Below are 16,970 nucleotides of genomic sequence, written 5' to 3' on the forward strand. Positions count from 1 at the left end.
GCCTCAGTTCTGACCAGTCTCCTTGTCCCTGCACTAAGAAGCACCTCCATAGCCTGATTCAGCCATCACCATCCTTCACGGCAAGAATGAAGCAATTGTATTAAGCAGGAAATGAGTAATGCCTTCTCTTCGCCAGACATAGTGCTTGGAGTTCTACCCAAAAAGTTTAATTTTTGTCTCATCGAACCAGAGAATCCTATTCCTCATGCTCTCAGAGTCCTTTGAAAGATGTTTTGGCAAACTCCAAGTGGGCTGTATTATACCTTTTTTTCAAGAGTGACTTCCATCTGGCCTCTCTACCATAAATTACTGAATAATGGAGTTCCGCTGATATGGTCATCCTTCTGAGAGGTTCTCCCATCCTTTCTATCTGTTGGAGTGACCATTGGGTTATTGGTTCTCTTCCTCACCAAGACCCTTTTCACCCAGGTACTCAGTTTGACCAGAGAGCGACCCCTAGGAAGAGTCCTGGGGTTCCAGAATTCTTTCACTTCACAGTTATTGAGGTTCCTGTGCTCCTGGGAATGCTCAAAGCTTTACAAATTGTTTTATACCTTTGCCTTAATCTATGCCTCATCACAATTTGATTGTGGGGGTCTACAGGGAGGTCCTTGGGCTTCATGCTTGGTTTTTGTCATGACATGTAGTTTGAATTGTGTGACTTTGTAAACAATGTCAATTCAGTTTGCCACAAGTGGACACCAGTCAAGTTCTTGACACAACTCAAGGATAATTTAAGCAAACAGGAAGTATCTGTCCAGTAAAGGGTCTGAATATTTATATAAATGAGGAATTTCAGTCTTTGATATTTAAACCTTCCTGAAAATATGTTTTCACTTTTGTTGGTGAGTGTAGATTGATGAGCAAAAATGGCAATTTTGTCCATTTAAAATTATTTGCTGAAAAAAAGAAACTGCTGTATGTTTTTGGTAGCATTTTATAAATACAAGAGAATATTTCTTTCTCAAAAAAATAAATACAAATGGACAGGCCTATCAACCTGATTAGATAGGCAAGGCCCCCTGAAGCCCACCCAGAGTGACAGGTCTGGAGATGGTGGTTATCATTGCTGATTCATGGATTTGATACCCTGGGTTTTTATTGTGCTCCTTGTTGCTGTCTGTGTGGAATCTGCACTTTGTCCCTGTGTCTACTTTGGTTCCTCCTCATGTAGTCCGGGTTTTCTTCCTCATCCCCAAAGACATGGGGGGAGCCTTGTGTGACCATGAGTGTGGACTCTGTGATGGACAGATAACCCATCCAGGTTTGGTTCTTGACATACATAGGCTTTAGCCCCCTGACTATGAATTGTACAGATGTAAGAATGTAATCTAATGTCATTTCTTGGGAGTTCATGATGAAAGAAAGGCACAATTTAGGGCTTGACAACATTAGAATACTGAGGTTGACAGGCCTCTGGTGTGTGTCACTTTGTCTTCAACTATTAACTTGTCTGAAAAGAAAATAAAGTATGGTAATTTAAAAAAGATTTGTAATCTGCAAAATTTATAGCCATGCCCATTATTGCACAAAATTACCCAGGGAAAGAAAAGGAAAATTGTTCTGCTGAAGGGGTTTCTTTTCCCCAATATCTGTCAGACTGTCTCAGTACCACAATAGGGTTAATTCAGAAATTTAAAACTCTGCTCCTCCATTATTCCTGCTGGCTGCCTTTCCAACCAAAGAATCTTTCAGCAGCTGATTGCTGCAGTTCAGTGCACTCCAGGTTAACTCAATAAATTACTTGATCTCTTAGTACCAAAAAAAACGATGGAAACTGGGAAGCGGTTCCTTTCATTGAACAGAAGTTTGTATTGCTTACCTTTATATTGATTCCTTTTACTGCTCATGTTTACTTTGGAGCTGCACAGTTGATAGCTCCTCTGTTTTATGGATCCAGTATCTTCATTTCCAGTGCCGTGTCTGGATATTGTCTATTGCTTCTTTCTTCGGTACTCAAATGTGGCACTTGGTGCCACAGCCCACCTGCCAAGTTGTTTTGCCTGCCTAAGGTAAAGTCATTTTTGATGGAGGATTGCAGGAATTGTCGGGTAGAGGGGTCCTTTCATCGGATTGGCTGGCCCAGCGCTGTCTCAGCTGTGAAATGGCCAATAGGGGGAGGCAGCTTGATAGCTGAGGTCTCCAGGACTCTGAACAATGTGATATCATCTACTGTTAAATTCTGCACCATACTTGTAATATTTTTATTTTTATACTGTATTCAGAATTATTGTGTTCTGTTCTGTGTATTGTATTGTATTGACCCCCTTCTTTACAACACCCACTGCACGCCCAACCTACCTGGAAAGGAGTCTCTCTTTGAACTCCCTTTCCCAAGGTTTCTTCCATTTTTTCCCTACAATTTTTTTTTCTTGTCTTCTTGGAGAGTCAAGGCTGGGGGGCTGTCAAGAGGCAGGGCCTGTTAAAGCCCTTTGTGCCACTTCTTGTGTGATTTTGGGCTATACAAAAATAAATTGTATTGTATTTAGAGTGGTTCGCTTCCCGGGTCCTCCCTGCGTGGAGTTTGCGTGTTCTCCCCGTGTCTGCGTGGGTTTCCTCCGGGCACTCCGGTTTCCTCCCACAATCCAAAGACATGCAGGTTAGGTGGATTGGCGATTCTGAATTGGCCCTAGTGTGTGATTGGTGTGTGGGTGTGTTTATGTGTGTCCTTCGGTGGGTTGGCACCCTGCCCAGGATTGGTTCCTGGCTTGTGCCCTGTGTTGGCTGGGATTGGCTCCGGCAGACCCCCGTGACCCTATTCGGATTCAGCGGGTTAGAAAATGGTTGGTTGGTTGGTTGGTTGTATTTAGAGTGGCGGCATGGTGGTGTAGTGGGTAGTACTGCTGCCTCGCAGTTTGGAGATCCGGGTTCGCTTCCCAGGTCTTGGAGTTTGCATGTTCTCCTCGTGTCTGCGTGGGTTTCCTCCAGGTACTCCGGTTTCCTCCCACAGTCCAAAGAAATGCAGGTTAGGTGCATTGGCAATTCTAAATTGTCCCTAGTGTGTGCTTGATGTGTGTGTGTGTGTGTGTGTGCGCTCTGTGGTGGGCTGGCACCGTGCCCGGGGTTTGTTTCCTGCCTTGCGCCCTATATTGGCTGAGATTGGCTCCAGCAGACCCCCATGACCCTGTAGTTAGGATATAGCAGGTTGGATAATGGATGGATGTATTTAGAGTTGGCACATTCTGTTTCTGCGAGGATTTTCATCATGGTAATATTAATTGGTGGTCCCAAATTGTATCTTGCTGATGTCTACCGGGATCCCTATCTGAAAAAAGCCTTTACGATTACTGAATTACATCTATTTTTCAAGCAAAAAAAATATTATTGAGTACTGATCTGTATTTTGAGGTTGCACACATTTTGCAAAACAGTGTATCCATGTCATTTCAAGAATGAAAAAGTAAGAGATCTAGCCATTTTGAAAGGAGAACGGCTATGGGTTTCACTTCCCTGCTTGACTACCTGCTCATGCAACTTTTCCGGGCCGGGGTGTGGATTCACCTGTGAAAGTCATTGCCAAACACTGTCATTGACGTTGAATGTTCATATCAAGATGTGAATGGCTGTCTCTGTAATGTAGACAACTAGAGCTCAATAGCTGAAAAAGATCCCTCACTTTCTTTCACTATACCAAAGTAGCTCATTATTTTTATAAGGATGTTGCCTGCTGCCACCATTATTATAATGTACACATTTACTTAACTGGTCTAGCTAGAGACAAATTGAGAATGTGTGTAGCATGCAATCAAGTGAGAAGAAGTGAACAGACATTATAAGAACTTAGAAACTTAATGAAGTTTAGTAAGTTTAACACAGACAAATTAACAAAGGCAGAGTGGGAGCGCAGAGCTGTCATTCCAGCCTCATAGCACCAGATTCTTAATGGAGTTTGCACATTCTCCCCATGTGTTTATGGATTGACAAGAATCAGTATGTGCCAGTGAGATTACTCCCTCAAAACTTTGTCTTCACTTCTTTTATTATCACTTACTCAGCAAAGGAGACTCATCATGCATCAAAACATTCCACAATTGGTTTGTGGAGCTTCAGTCTGTTTCATGGTGGTTATGCTGTATCACATGCTCTACCTGGCCAAAAAAAAAAATAAATAAATAAATAAATAAAGGAAGTTAAAGGGCATGTGCTCCATAAAGTGCCCAGTATTTAGGCAGAGGGGCGTTGTTTATGTAACTGAAGAGGCGCACCCTCTAGACACAGAGGGGTCTGAGAGTTCAGACTGCCTATTATGGACGCCGGTGGACGCCGTCTAGACCCCAGACATGGGCTTCAGCTGGCACTGGTAGTAGTGATGAGTGAAATAATTCATGTGGACTTGAAGTTGCACTAAAATTAAGTATTTCACTTTGCAAAAAAATTCAAAATAGATTCCACAAATTATGAAAGGAAATATACAATTTTTGTGAAGCAAATTTGTGTTCAGATAATGAGGTATGCTTGTTACTTAGATGCATCTGTACTATGATTCATTATTTTAACTGATAAGTCGGTTTCATGTATTTTATGCTCAAAAAAGTATGTAGTACAGAAACTTGACATTTAAGTACTGCCAAGACTTTCTGTGTCTATTCAGTAGCTGCATTTTGGTGACTCACAGAGGTTGATAAGTGCTTTATTTTTTTCACTTCCCTATTTTGTTAATTCACTGTCCAGCATATTTCAGACTTTTGCCAACTTGTTTCCACAAATCCAATTTATTTATAAGAAGCATCACTTTCTACAGTATGTAGCTTTTCTGTCTTGAAGCAATTTTAATTGATTTTTTAGAACTGCATTACAGTTAATACAGTACATATCAGTAGAGTGTAGAATACTACATCTTATTAGAAAAACGTATCTAATACCACCACCCATACATATCCAGAGAGAAGGGAAAGAAAGAAACTTGAATGAAAGTGAAGTTAGTACTCCGAAGCTAACGTGTCCAAAAGGATGACAACAGCTCAGGTCAGTTAAATAATGCCTTCCCGATTCTAAGGAACTGGATTGTGTTTAACTGTCTGAATTTATACTAATTAAAGGCAAAGCCCTCACTCACTCACTCACTCACTCACTCACTCATCACTAATTCTCCAACTTCCCGTGTGGGTGGAAGGCTGAAATTTGGCAGGTTCATTCCTTACAGCTTCCTTACAAAAGTTGGGCAGGTTTTATATCGAAATTCTATGCGTAATGGTCATAACTGGAAGCAGTTTTTCTCCATTTACTGTAATGGAGATGAGCTTCAACGCCGTGGGGGCGGAGTTTCGTGTGACATCATCACGCCTCCCACGTAATCACGCAGTACATAGAAAACCAGGAAGACCTCAAAAAAGCGCTCAAGAAAACATGCATTATATAATTGAGAAGGCAGCGAAACAATAAGAAGCGGCGAGTGACATATACAACCATATTCATGAGTTCTGCTACTTCGGAAACAAAGCACGATGTAAACCTACACTTTAAATTAAGTTCATAGACAGGCTGCCGCTGGCGTTTGTAATTTAGTGCCTGCCCATATAAGGCCGTCCGTCAGCGGCAATCCAACAGCAAACTGCCACGGGTAAATATTCACGGGTGAAGGACTGTGCTTATGGAGAGGAAGATGAGATGGTCAGGGTGGTGTTTGACACAAACTCAGCAAACTGCGAGAGAAAGTTTTAAGTGCCAGGACTAAGGTAACATTAAATAAAGCTATGGACATAGCACGAGATGGCACCAGCACAGCTGGGAACCTTCGATGCAAGTACACCGAGTGGCTCACGTGAACTGGCGCAGTGCACATATAAAAGCAACAGTTCCAAAGAGCTGAACAAAACTGAATTACACAATTGAAAAGGCAGCAAAAAATATGAAGTGTCTGATAAGCATATTCATAAATGCAGCTACTGTGGAAACAAAGCACACGGTGGAAAAAGTCAATGTCCCGCTAAAGGAAGACAGTGTAAAAAACCCGTGCATGCAGTGTGTCAGGTCTCAGATAAAGAAGAAGACGAGCTGTTTATTGATGCAGTAAGAAACGAATCGATGAATGAAACCTGTCATCTTTACAACGATTGACAAACACGGAATGTAACTTGAACACAACACATCCTACAAATACGAACCTGATTGAAAGAAATAATGATAATCAAATCCTTGATGACAGCAACACTCAGTAACACTCACAAAACAAATACTGTATATTGACAGTCATGTTACGTTATTTTTAAAATGTTCCCTTTTCTTTTTCTACCTTTTTTAACACACTACTTCTCCGCTGCGATACGCGGGTATATATATATGTATATATATATATATATCCCGCTCTACATACTCGAATAATGGATACTTTATTCGCCATCAATGATTGTTTTGGTAAAGCCATACTCAGTGTATTCATTAGATGAACGGTAAAAAGTAAGAGCGAGGGAGGATGACTCATTGAGGCATGCAGGCTGTAGTGCGCGTCAACTCTATCTGAATTGCGCGATCACATTTGAAAAAATATATCTTTTCAAGTTCTATTTAGTCCATATGTGTCAAACTCAAGGGCGCGGGCCACATCCGCCCGGCGTGTAATTATATCCGGCCCGAGATCATTTTATATACTGTATTATTGTTATTAAAGCCGGGTATATGAAGCGCTGGTAACACAATAAACTACAGATCCCATAATGCAGCGCTTCAGCTGCCTTGCCGAACACTTACCGCGTTAATCAAGTCTACCTTATGATGCTGCAAGTTATTGCGAAGCTAGAGTTATTGCGCACTGAGTTTGCACGGCGCTTTGGTGACTTTGAAGAACAAAAAAAGTCTGTCTACATGCGGCTCGAACCTTGTGCATGTTTGGTAGCACATATCTGTGTGAGAAGCTCTTCTCAGTGATAAAGACTAACAAAACAGCACACAGGAATCGCCTCACTGATGAGCACCTGCAATCCATCCTGAGAATCTCCACAACACAGAACCTCACAGCAAACAGAAACGAACTTGTGGCCAAAAAAAGATGCCAGGCGTCCAGCTCTAAAATGACATATGAGCAAAGACAACTGAATGATTTGATTTGTTATTGCACGTAAGAGCGGGAGTCAACCGTTTTAACAAACAGCGTATTGCACTGATACGAAATAGCTGTGTGTGTATATATGTAGATATGTATGTATATGTATATATATGTTTATATATATGTGTGTGTATGTATGTATATGTGTGTATATATGTAGATATATATGTATGTATATATGTGTATATGTATAGATATGTATATATATATATATATACAGTATGTTTATGTGTGTGTGTGTAAATATATATATATATATATATATATATATGACAACAACACTCATCACTCACAACAGTGACAAAACAATTACATTGACAATCAGGTTACGTTATTTTCAAAATGTTTCCTTTTCTTTTCATTGCTTCTTTAACACACTACTTCTCCGCTGCGAAGCGCAGGTATTTTGCTAGTTTTTAAGATAAAATGAAGACAAAACTAATAGCCAGTATGGACAATGCTGTACATCCTCTCTGTGACACACTAACACTGAATACAGAAGGTGGTCAAGAAACACAACTTTGGTTCCTTCATATCTACAGCAAAACAGCTTTATAATGCTTCACAATGACTGTTCTCCTATCTTTAGCCAGGTCAGAAGATTTCCTCTTTTTATAATTCTTGTATGTGTTTCTGGGGGTAGCTTCTATTTTTTATATTGCCTGAGTTTCAATAAAACTACATTTACAGGGACAAGTACAGTACCTTCAGAAAGTTTTCATACTCTTTCATACATTTTCACATTTCTTATGTTCCTGCCTTACGTGAATATTAATATAAATTTTTTCCATCATCAAAAAATACTCGATACTGCATTTCGTTAAAACGAAAACAGGATTTTAGTAATTATTGAAAATTTAGCATAAGGCTGCAACATAAAAAAGCTGAAAATGTGAAGGGTCTGAATACTTACTGAAGACACTGTAAAGTTGTATCTAGCTATCTATCTATCTATCTGTCTGTCTGTCTGTCTGTCTGTCTGTCTGCCTGCCCAACCCGACCATCTATCTATCTATCTATCTATCTATCTATCTATCTATCTATCTATCTATCTATCTATCTATCTATCTATCTATTCATGTATAGTGCCTTTCACATCTATCTATCTATCTATCTATCTATCTATCTATCTATCTATCTATCTATCTATCTATCTATCTATCTATCTATCTATCTGCAGTGGCCATAAAAAGTCTGGACTGAGGTCTGAATTAAACTATTGAGTTTAGAGTTTGGGTGTATTGTACCTGGTATAAATTACTTCATATATCGTATTTGATGAATATCAAATTCTTAGAGTGCCTATGCAAAGTATTCACCATCTTAGAAGTTTCACACTTGGACTCACAATGGATTGAATTTGTTTTTTTTGACAATAATCAAAAGAAAAAGATTCCATAATGTCAACGTGAAAACAGATCTCTTCAAAGTGGTCGAAATTGATTAAAAATACAAAACATCCTAAAATGCTTTATGACAAAAGTACTCACTTCTTCAACTCAGTATTTAGTAGCTGCACCTTGGACACCCTTCAGTCTGTGTGTACAGGTCTTTCTTTATGAGCTTTGCACATCTCCACACTGCCATTTCTCCTCATTCTTCTTTATTAAACTGCCCAAGCTCTATTAGACTAAATGGGGATCCTGAATCAATGGGCCTTTTCCCAGTCCAGCCACTTATTTTCATTTTGGACTAAGATCAGGGCTCAGACCTGGCCACTCCGGGACATCCACATAGTTGTTTTAAGCTACTTTATTCCGCTGTAGCATTGGCTGTATGCTTGGCGTTGTCTTGCTATACTTTAGAACAATTTTTCTCCAGGATTTTCCAGTATTTTTCTGTATTCATTTTACCCTCTCAAGTCTTCCAGGACTGCTTCAGAGAAGCATCTTCACAGCATGATGCTGCAACCAGTATGCCTTATGGTGACGATGGTGTGTTTTGGATAATGTTCAGTATTTGATTTGTGTCAAACATGGTGCTGAGTCTGATGGTCACAAAGATCAATCTCGATCTCTTAAGACCATAGAATCTTTTGTAGCGGACTTCAGAGTCTCCCATGTGCTTTCAGGCAAACTCCTTGTACTTTTTATTTCAACACTGCCTTTCTCTTGGCACATATGTATTGATGATGAACTGGAGGTATAGTGTTCAGCAGCATTGCAGGGTGACAATGTTCCCATCTTCACAGACTCTTCTTCCAGTTGCATCATTTTATTTTACTTTTTTAGAAGCTGGATATTATAAACTAGTATGCCTTGTGCCCGATGCCACCATCATGCTCAACTTTGACCTGAATTTGAGGGGTTCAATAACTGATGGACAGCAGGATGGATGTTTAATTTGACTTCCTCTTTTTTTTTTCATTTTCTTAGCCCTAGACGCTGTATCTGAAGGAGAGTTCCTGGAGATAACGTCGATTACCAGACACGATTCTGGACTGTATGAGTGTAAGGCTGTGAACGATGCTGCCAGTGTTGCTCAGAGAGTCGAAGTGACTGTGAACTGTAAGTCTGGCGCCTCTTTCTTCCACTCTGAAAGTCCAAGAGTTGCCTTATTCACTTGGTCATTATTTGTTTATTCCTTTGTTTAAATTTTTATTGATACCTTATAACTCTACGTGTTCTCATATTTTATACAAGCAAATGATATCAATTTTAGATCATTGCTATTGTATAATCTTGCCTATTTTAATAAAAAAATTAATTTGGTCATTAAAACAGATGACATTTAGTATGAGAGTGCTGGTGTATAAAGATGTGTCTCAGACAGAATTTTAATAAATAGATATGAGATATAGGACCACCAGTGGTCTGAATGTGAGGACTGTGTCAGGACTGATGACCTGAGACGTAGCCACAGGTGAAACTGCAGAAGTGCATTGATGTGTTATAATACAGAATGGATGAATAATGCAATCAGTTATTTTCCAATGTAATATTAAAATCTCTCTTTTTTTTAGTCCCTCCATACATCTCAGACACGAAAAACGAAGGCATCCCATTGGGCTATAAAGGGACTCTGCACTGTGAAGCGGTCGGAATGCCAATTGCAAAATTTGAGTGGTACAGAGATCAAAGAAGGTACAGTAAATGTTTTAAGTGAAGTACCCTCAAAGAAAGACTAAACAATTTCCCAGAGCCAACAAGTTCTCATACCAACATAATAAAACAAGTTTCTGTTATAGTGTGGTAGTTATATACTAATTGCCTGCTTAGATACTTTTGCAATTGAAGCCTCACTACCACCACCATTATAAAAAGACAAATCTCTGTGTGTGTCTGTGTATCTGTCTGTCCGTCAGTTGCTTTGTCTCTGTTATAAGCTATTTGGTATAGGACTTGTAAAAGCAGTGCTAATGCTTCTAATGCACCATTTGTTGGAATGAAAATGCAAAGCATTTTATTACTACATGCATTGCAAAATATATTCTAATAGAGGGTGTACTGCAAACATTATTGCTGAATACACTGAGGTCTGCATTGATTAGACCTTAGACTGGTAGCACAGCTACTGATAAGGATTAACAATCAAGATTAACCATGAGAAAAGTATATTAGGTTACTTGTAGTGTTACATGAATAGCGTAGTAAGTACACAGTAATAATACTAAGATACATTTTAGTTTAGTTAATCACTGAACACTTCTGTTTTTTCATACCAAATATGTAATTATTTTATAGCTCCCTCTATAGCACTAATAATACAAAAAAAACTATTGAAATGATTTCACTGGTTACACTGTAGCAAGAGATCTTGAATGGAAAGTTTTTCCCAGGTTTTTCATACAAAATGTCACCTAGTGTGTAATCTGCTTTGGCTCTGATTTCTTGATGAAGTTTGTTCACTCGATCTGAACTCAAGGCCTGCTCACTCGCATTACGCAGCAGTCTCCATTCTTGTGAACATTCATTCTTAAAAGCAACCACCTGAGGAACATTTTAAAATCGACTGACAATTTAGCTTGGCAAAGCATAAGTGTGTGCAGGGTTATGGTCCGTGACGGACTGGAGGCTTATCTTGAGATGGTTACTGCATTACACCCAGTGTTGCTGCTGTAGAGTCCATCTCCCCATGACATTGACATTGATTAAAAGTATTCAGGAAATTGTTGGTCAATTCATTATAGATCTTTATATTATGTTTTATTACACTATACACAGTGACTATAAAAAGTAGTCACCCTTTTTAGGCATGCACTTCTTTGAAAGTTTTCACAGTTTATTCTTTTTAGCATTTTATTGAATTTCTTAAAAGCAAGTAACATTCCATACAAGCAAGTCACTCTTGGCAAAACTAAGTTCAAATCGGCCTCCACACTTGAGAAAGAGAGCAAGGCCAACAGCCAGAGTGAAACTTTAAGAGTAGAAGAAAAAGGGTGGGGAAGAAAATCCTTTTCCCCAATTTAAATGCTTAATAAAAAATGTTATTGATTAGATCCTGCCAGGTTTTGAACAGATTCTCTAAGTGAGAATTTGATATTTTCCAATTTCAAATAATATAAAACATCAGTTACCCACTGACTTAAAAGAGGTGGGCTAGGATTCTTCCAACTGAGCAAGATAAGTCCACGTGCCAATAGTGAAGTTAAGGCAATTGCAGTTTGTTTGTCCTTCTCCACTTTAAGCCCACATGGGTGTCCACCAAACGCAGCTGTTAATGGATTAGGAGGGATTGTGACTCCAAGGCTGTCTGAAAGGCATTTAAAGATTTTAATTTTAAATGTTAATTTGGTGCAGGCCCGAAACATGTGGCCTAATGAGCCTGGAACTTGATTGCAACGTTTGCAGGTTGGATCTTTCCCGGGAAACATTTTGGACATTTTTTTTATTCTTATAGTACAACATTGAATGATAGTGGATTTATTTTAGCCTTTTTTACTAATCAACAGAAAGAGTCACATCATTAGTCCAATGGAGATCATCTGTCTGCATTCAAGGGGTTTCAGTTAAATGTCTAAATGCCCCTGAAGGGACAGATTTCTGGGAGTCAATATGGTGGCCTAACCTACATATTGAAGACAAAAGAACACTCAAGCCAACTCTGTGAGAAGATGACTGAAAAGCACAAGTCATGGGATAGGGACAAGAACATATTCATCTTACTAAATGTCTCTTGGAGTCATGAAGAAATGGAAAACATATGGTGCAGCTGTAAATCTGCCTACACTAGGCCATCCACACAAACCGAGTGATCATACAAGAAGGAGACAAGTGAGGGAGTCCATCAAAAGACCTGTAACAACTCTAAAAGAGTTAGGGCTTGTTTATACTTCATGCTCAGAACTCATATGCACCCGCATCATGGCTGCCATGAATTTCGAGCGTCCATTTGATGTGTCCTCTGAGCAGGTCCTCAGAAATTAATACGACGTGTGCGCGAGTTGCAGTACCAGGAAAAAGTCAGGGGGAGCAGTGTGCTAAAAGTTGGAATGTGACGCCAGAGTTTCTGGATACTATCTACATGTGAAAGAAAGTCGCTTTGCGGATCCTACGAGATCGGTGTTTGTGCTTCGATGTTTGATGAATGGTCCGAAGTGGTGAAGCAAAATGCTGACACACAGATGCATTTGTGGTGCTTTTATATTCAAGCGTTGCATATTCCCGATTGTAATGACACAATACATTTTAAAAGTCTCACATACCGTCTTCTGTGACATCTTTTTTTCTAGGGCTTCTTCCGTTACTTGACAGCAGCGACAAACAGCAATAGATCGCCACACTGAGCACATTAAATGTATGATATTCCAACTCTCTGCACATTTAGAATCCTTAGATTTATGCTTGATATCACTTTCATGATGAAATGCATTAAGTATGTATGTTACATTTTACAGATAAATCTGTAATTTCGTTTAAATAATGAATTCTTCTTCTTCTTTCGGCTGCTCCCGTTAGGGGTTGCCACAGTGGATCATCTTCTTCCATATCTTTCTGTCCTCTGCATCTTGTTCTGTCACATCCATCACCTGCATGTCCTCTATCACCACATCCATAAACCTTTACTTAGGCCTTCCTCTTTTCCTCTTCCCTGACAGCTCTATCCTTAGCATCCTTCTTCCAATATACCCAGCATCTCTCTTCTGCACATGTCCAAACCAACGGAATCTCGCCTCTCTGACTTTGCCTCCCAACCATCCAACCTGAGCTGACCCTCTAATGTTCTCATTTCTAATTCTGTCAATCCTCGTCACACCCAATGCAAATCTTAGCATCTTTAACTCTGCTACCTCCAGCTCTGTCTCCTGCTTTGTGGTCAGCGTCACCATCTCCAACGCATAAAACATAGCGGGTCTCACTACCATCCTGTAGACATTCCCTTTCTTTCTGGCTGATACCCGTCTGTCACAAATTACTCCTGACACTCTTCTCCACCCATTCCACCCTGCCTGCACTCTCTTTTTCACCTCTCTTCCACAATCCCCGATTACTCTGTACTGTTGATCCCAAGTATTTAAACTCATCCACCTTCACCAACTCTACTCCTAACATCCTCACCATTCCACTGACCTCCCTCTCATTTACACACATGTATTCTGTCTTGTTCCTACTGACCTTCATTCCTCTCCTCTCTAGAGCATATCTCCACCTCTCCAGGGTCTCCTCAACCTGCTCCCTACTATCTCTACAGATCACAATGTCATCAGCAAACATCATAGTCCACGGGGACTCCTGTCTAATCTCGTCTGTCAACCTGTCCATCACCATTGCAAATAAGAAAGGGCTCAGAGCTGATCCCTGATGTAATCCCACCTCCACATTGAATGCATCCGTCACTCCTACCACAGACCTCACCACTGTCACACTTCCCTTGTACATATCCTGTGCAACTCTTATGTACTTCTTTGCCACTCCCGACTTCCTCATAAAATACCACAGCTCCTCTCGAGGCACCCTGTCATATGCTTTCTCCAGGTCCACAAAGACGCAATGCAACTCCTTCTGGCCTTCTCTAAACTTCTCCATTAACATCCTCAGAGCAAACAATGCATCTGTGGTTCTCTTTCTTGGCATGAAACCATACTGCTGCTCACTAATCATCACCTCAGTTCTTAACCTAGCTTCCACTACTCTTTCCCATAACTTCATGCTGTGGCTCATAAATTTTATCCCCCATAGTTACTGCAGTCCTGCACATCCCCCTTATTCTTAAATTTCGGCACCAGTACACTTCTTCTCCACTCCTCAGTCATCCTCTCACTTTCCAAGATTACATTAAACAATCTGGTTAAAAACTCCACTGTCATCTCTCCTAAACACCTCCATCATTCCAAAGGTATGTCATCTGGACCAACGGCCTTTCCATTTTTCATCCTCTTCATAGCTGTCCTTACTTCCTCCTTGCTAATCCATTCATTTCCTGATTCACTATCTCCACATCATCCAACCTCTTCTCTCTCTCATTCTCTTCATTCATCAGCCTCTCAAAGTACTTTCTCCATCTGCTCAACACACTCTCCTCGCTTGTGAGTACGTTTCCATCTTTATCCTTTATCACCTTAACCTGTTGCACATCTTTCCCAGCTCAGTCCCTCTGTCTAGCCAATCAGTACAGGTCCTTTTCTCCCTCCTTAGTGTCCAACGTCTCATACAACTCATCATACGCCTATTCTTTAGCCTTCGCCACCTCTCTCTTCACCTTGCGCCTTATCTCCTTGTACTCTTTTTTGCTTTCTGCATCTCTCTGACTATCCCACTTCTTCTTTGCCATCCTCTTCCTCTGTATACTCTCCTGTATTTCCTCATTCCACCACCAGGTTTCCTTTTCCTCCTTCCTCTTTCCAGATGTCACGCCAAGCATCATTCTTGCTGTCACTCTAACTACATCTTCCTTTTTCAACTTCTACCATTTGATCCTTGTCTCTCCCCTCACTCTCTTCCTCTTCATGATCTCCAATGTCATCCTACAGACCACCATCCTATGCTTCTTAACTATACTTTCCCCTGCCACCACTTTGCAGTCTTCACTCTCCTTCAGATCAACTCTTCTGCATAGGATGTAATCTATCTGTGTGCATCTTCCTCCACTCTTGTACGTAACCCTATGTTCCTCACTCTTCTTAAAATACATATTCACCACAGCCATGTCCATCCTTTTGGCAAAATCCACTATCATCTGACGTTCTTCATTCCTCTCCTTGACACCATACCTACCCATCACCTCCTCATCTCCACTGTTCCCTTCACCAACATCCCCATTGAAATCTGCTCCAATCACCACTTTCTATCCCTTGGGTACACTGTTCATCACTTCATTCAACTCACTCCAAAAATCTTCTTTCTCACGCATTGCACATCCAACCTGCGGTGCATATGCACTAACAACATTCATCATCACACCTCCAATTTCCAGCTTCATAATCATCACTCTGTCTGACACTCTTTTCACCTCCAAAACACTCTTGACATACTGTTCCTTCAGAATAACCCCTACCCCATTTTTCCTCCCATCCACACCATGACAGAGCAATTTGAATCCACCTCTGATCCACCTGGCCTTATTCCCCTTCCATTTAGTCTCTTGCACGCACAATATATCAGCCTTCCTTCTCTCCATCATATCTGCAAACTCTCTCCCCTTACCAGTCATACTGCCAACATTCAAAGTTCCTACCCTCAGTTCCACTCTCTTTACTTTCCTCCTCTCCTCCTGCCTCTGGACACATCTCCCCCCTCTTCTTCTCCTTCTTCTTCTTCGGCCAACAGTAGTCCAATTTCCGCCACTACCCTGTTGACTAACAGTTCTGGTGGCAGTCGTTGTTAACCCGGGGCTCGACCGATCCGGTATGGAAATTTGTATTGTTGTCTGTATATTGATTTGGCAAAATTTTACACCGGATGCCCTTCCTGTCGTAACCCTCCCCATTTATCCAGGCTTGGGACTGGCATGAAGAAACACATTGGTTTGTGCATCCCCGGTGGCTGGGTTCGTTTAAATAATGAAGGCTGTTAATAATTCTACACATGGTGGTGCACGGTGGTGGAGCATTAGCGCTGCTGTCTTGCAGGGAGTCACATCGATGATATTCCCTGCCTGGAGTTTACATGTTTTCCTGCTGGGTTTCCACAGTGTGCTCCGGTTTCCTTCCAAAGATATGCAGATTTGGTTACATTAAAATGACGCCAGCGTGAATGTGTGTGCTTTTATTAACCTTGTGATGAGCTGATGCCTCGTCCAGGGATTGTTTCTGCCTCATGCCCAATGGTAATTGAAATGGACAAATCCCTGGACTAATGGATTTAATCATTGAACATCCTTTTTCAGAGATATTGCGGTAAGGTGTCATCAGAATTTAATGGGTGTTCCCTGCAATTCACAACACAGCGAAGCCGAACCTGTTCTCACCGTGATAATATCTCGCACTGCCACCTGGTGGATTCGTCCAGATTTACATAAAGTACACGCGCAAGTATAAACAGTATAACACTTATGTAGCAGGAGCATCTGCTGCAGCATGCATTGCGTGAAGTATAAAACCGGCCTTACAGGCCACAGTGGTTGAGACTGGAGAAATGATGCAAATGGCATCTGTCACCCAGGTGCTTCCCCAGTGGCAGCTTAAAGGGAGAGTGGAGATGAGAAAGCCACTGTCAAACATGCATGTCCACATACATATTGTATATATATATACTATATATATATATATGGAACTGAAAACACAGCAATAAGAATATGGCCTAAGGTCATGTAGTGTAAGCTAATCTAAACAGATAAGTCTTAAAACAAATCTGTGGGAATCTGTGTCCCGAATGTTTTGTGGTAGTGAGTTCCAGAGCCGAAGAGCACTACAACTAAATGCCAAGGAGCCCATGGTGATCAGGCATGCATGGGAGTGGTGATGAGAGAACCTAAGAGTGCGGTTGGGGTATAAATATGTAAGAGTTCAGAGAAGTATAATAGAGAGAGGTTATGAAGTGCTCTGAAGGTA

The 16,970-nt window shown here is 40.7% G+C and overlaps 1 protein-coding gene across 2 annotated transcripts in view; it reads left to right on the forward strand.

The window, feature by feature from the left end:
* ntm (neurotrimin) overlaps positions 1-16,970 on the forward strand; it is a 685,464-nt gene that overhangs the window by 614,725 nt on the left and 53,769 nt on the right. For both annotated transcript variants that reach the window (XM_039764121.1, XM_039764120.1), the window contains exons 4-5: positions 9,418-9,549; positions 10,005-10,125. In XM_039764121.1, coding sequence (XP_039620055.1) covers positions 9,418-9,549; positions 10,005-10,125 — 253 coding nt within the window. The remainder of the gene's footprint in view (positions 1-9,417; positions 9,550-10,004; positions 10,126-16,970) is intronic.

Source organism: Polypterus senegalus, chromosome 9 (genome assembly GCF_016835505.1).
Source record: "Polypterus senegalus isolate Bchr_013 chromosome 9, ASM1683550v1, whole genome shotgun sequence".
Taxonomy (NCBI): Eukaryota; Metazoa; Chordata; class Cladistia; order Polypteriformes; family Polypteridae; genus Polypterus; species Polypterus senegalus.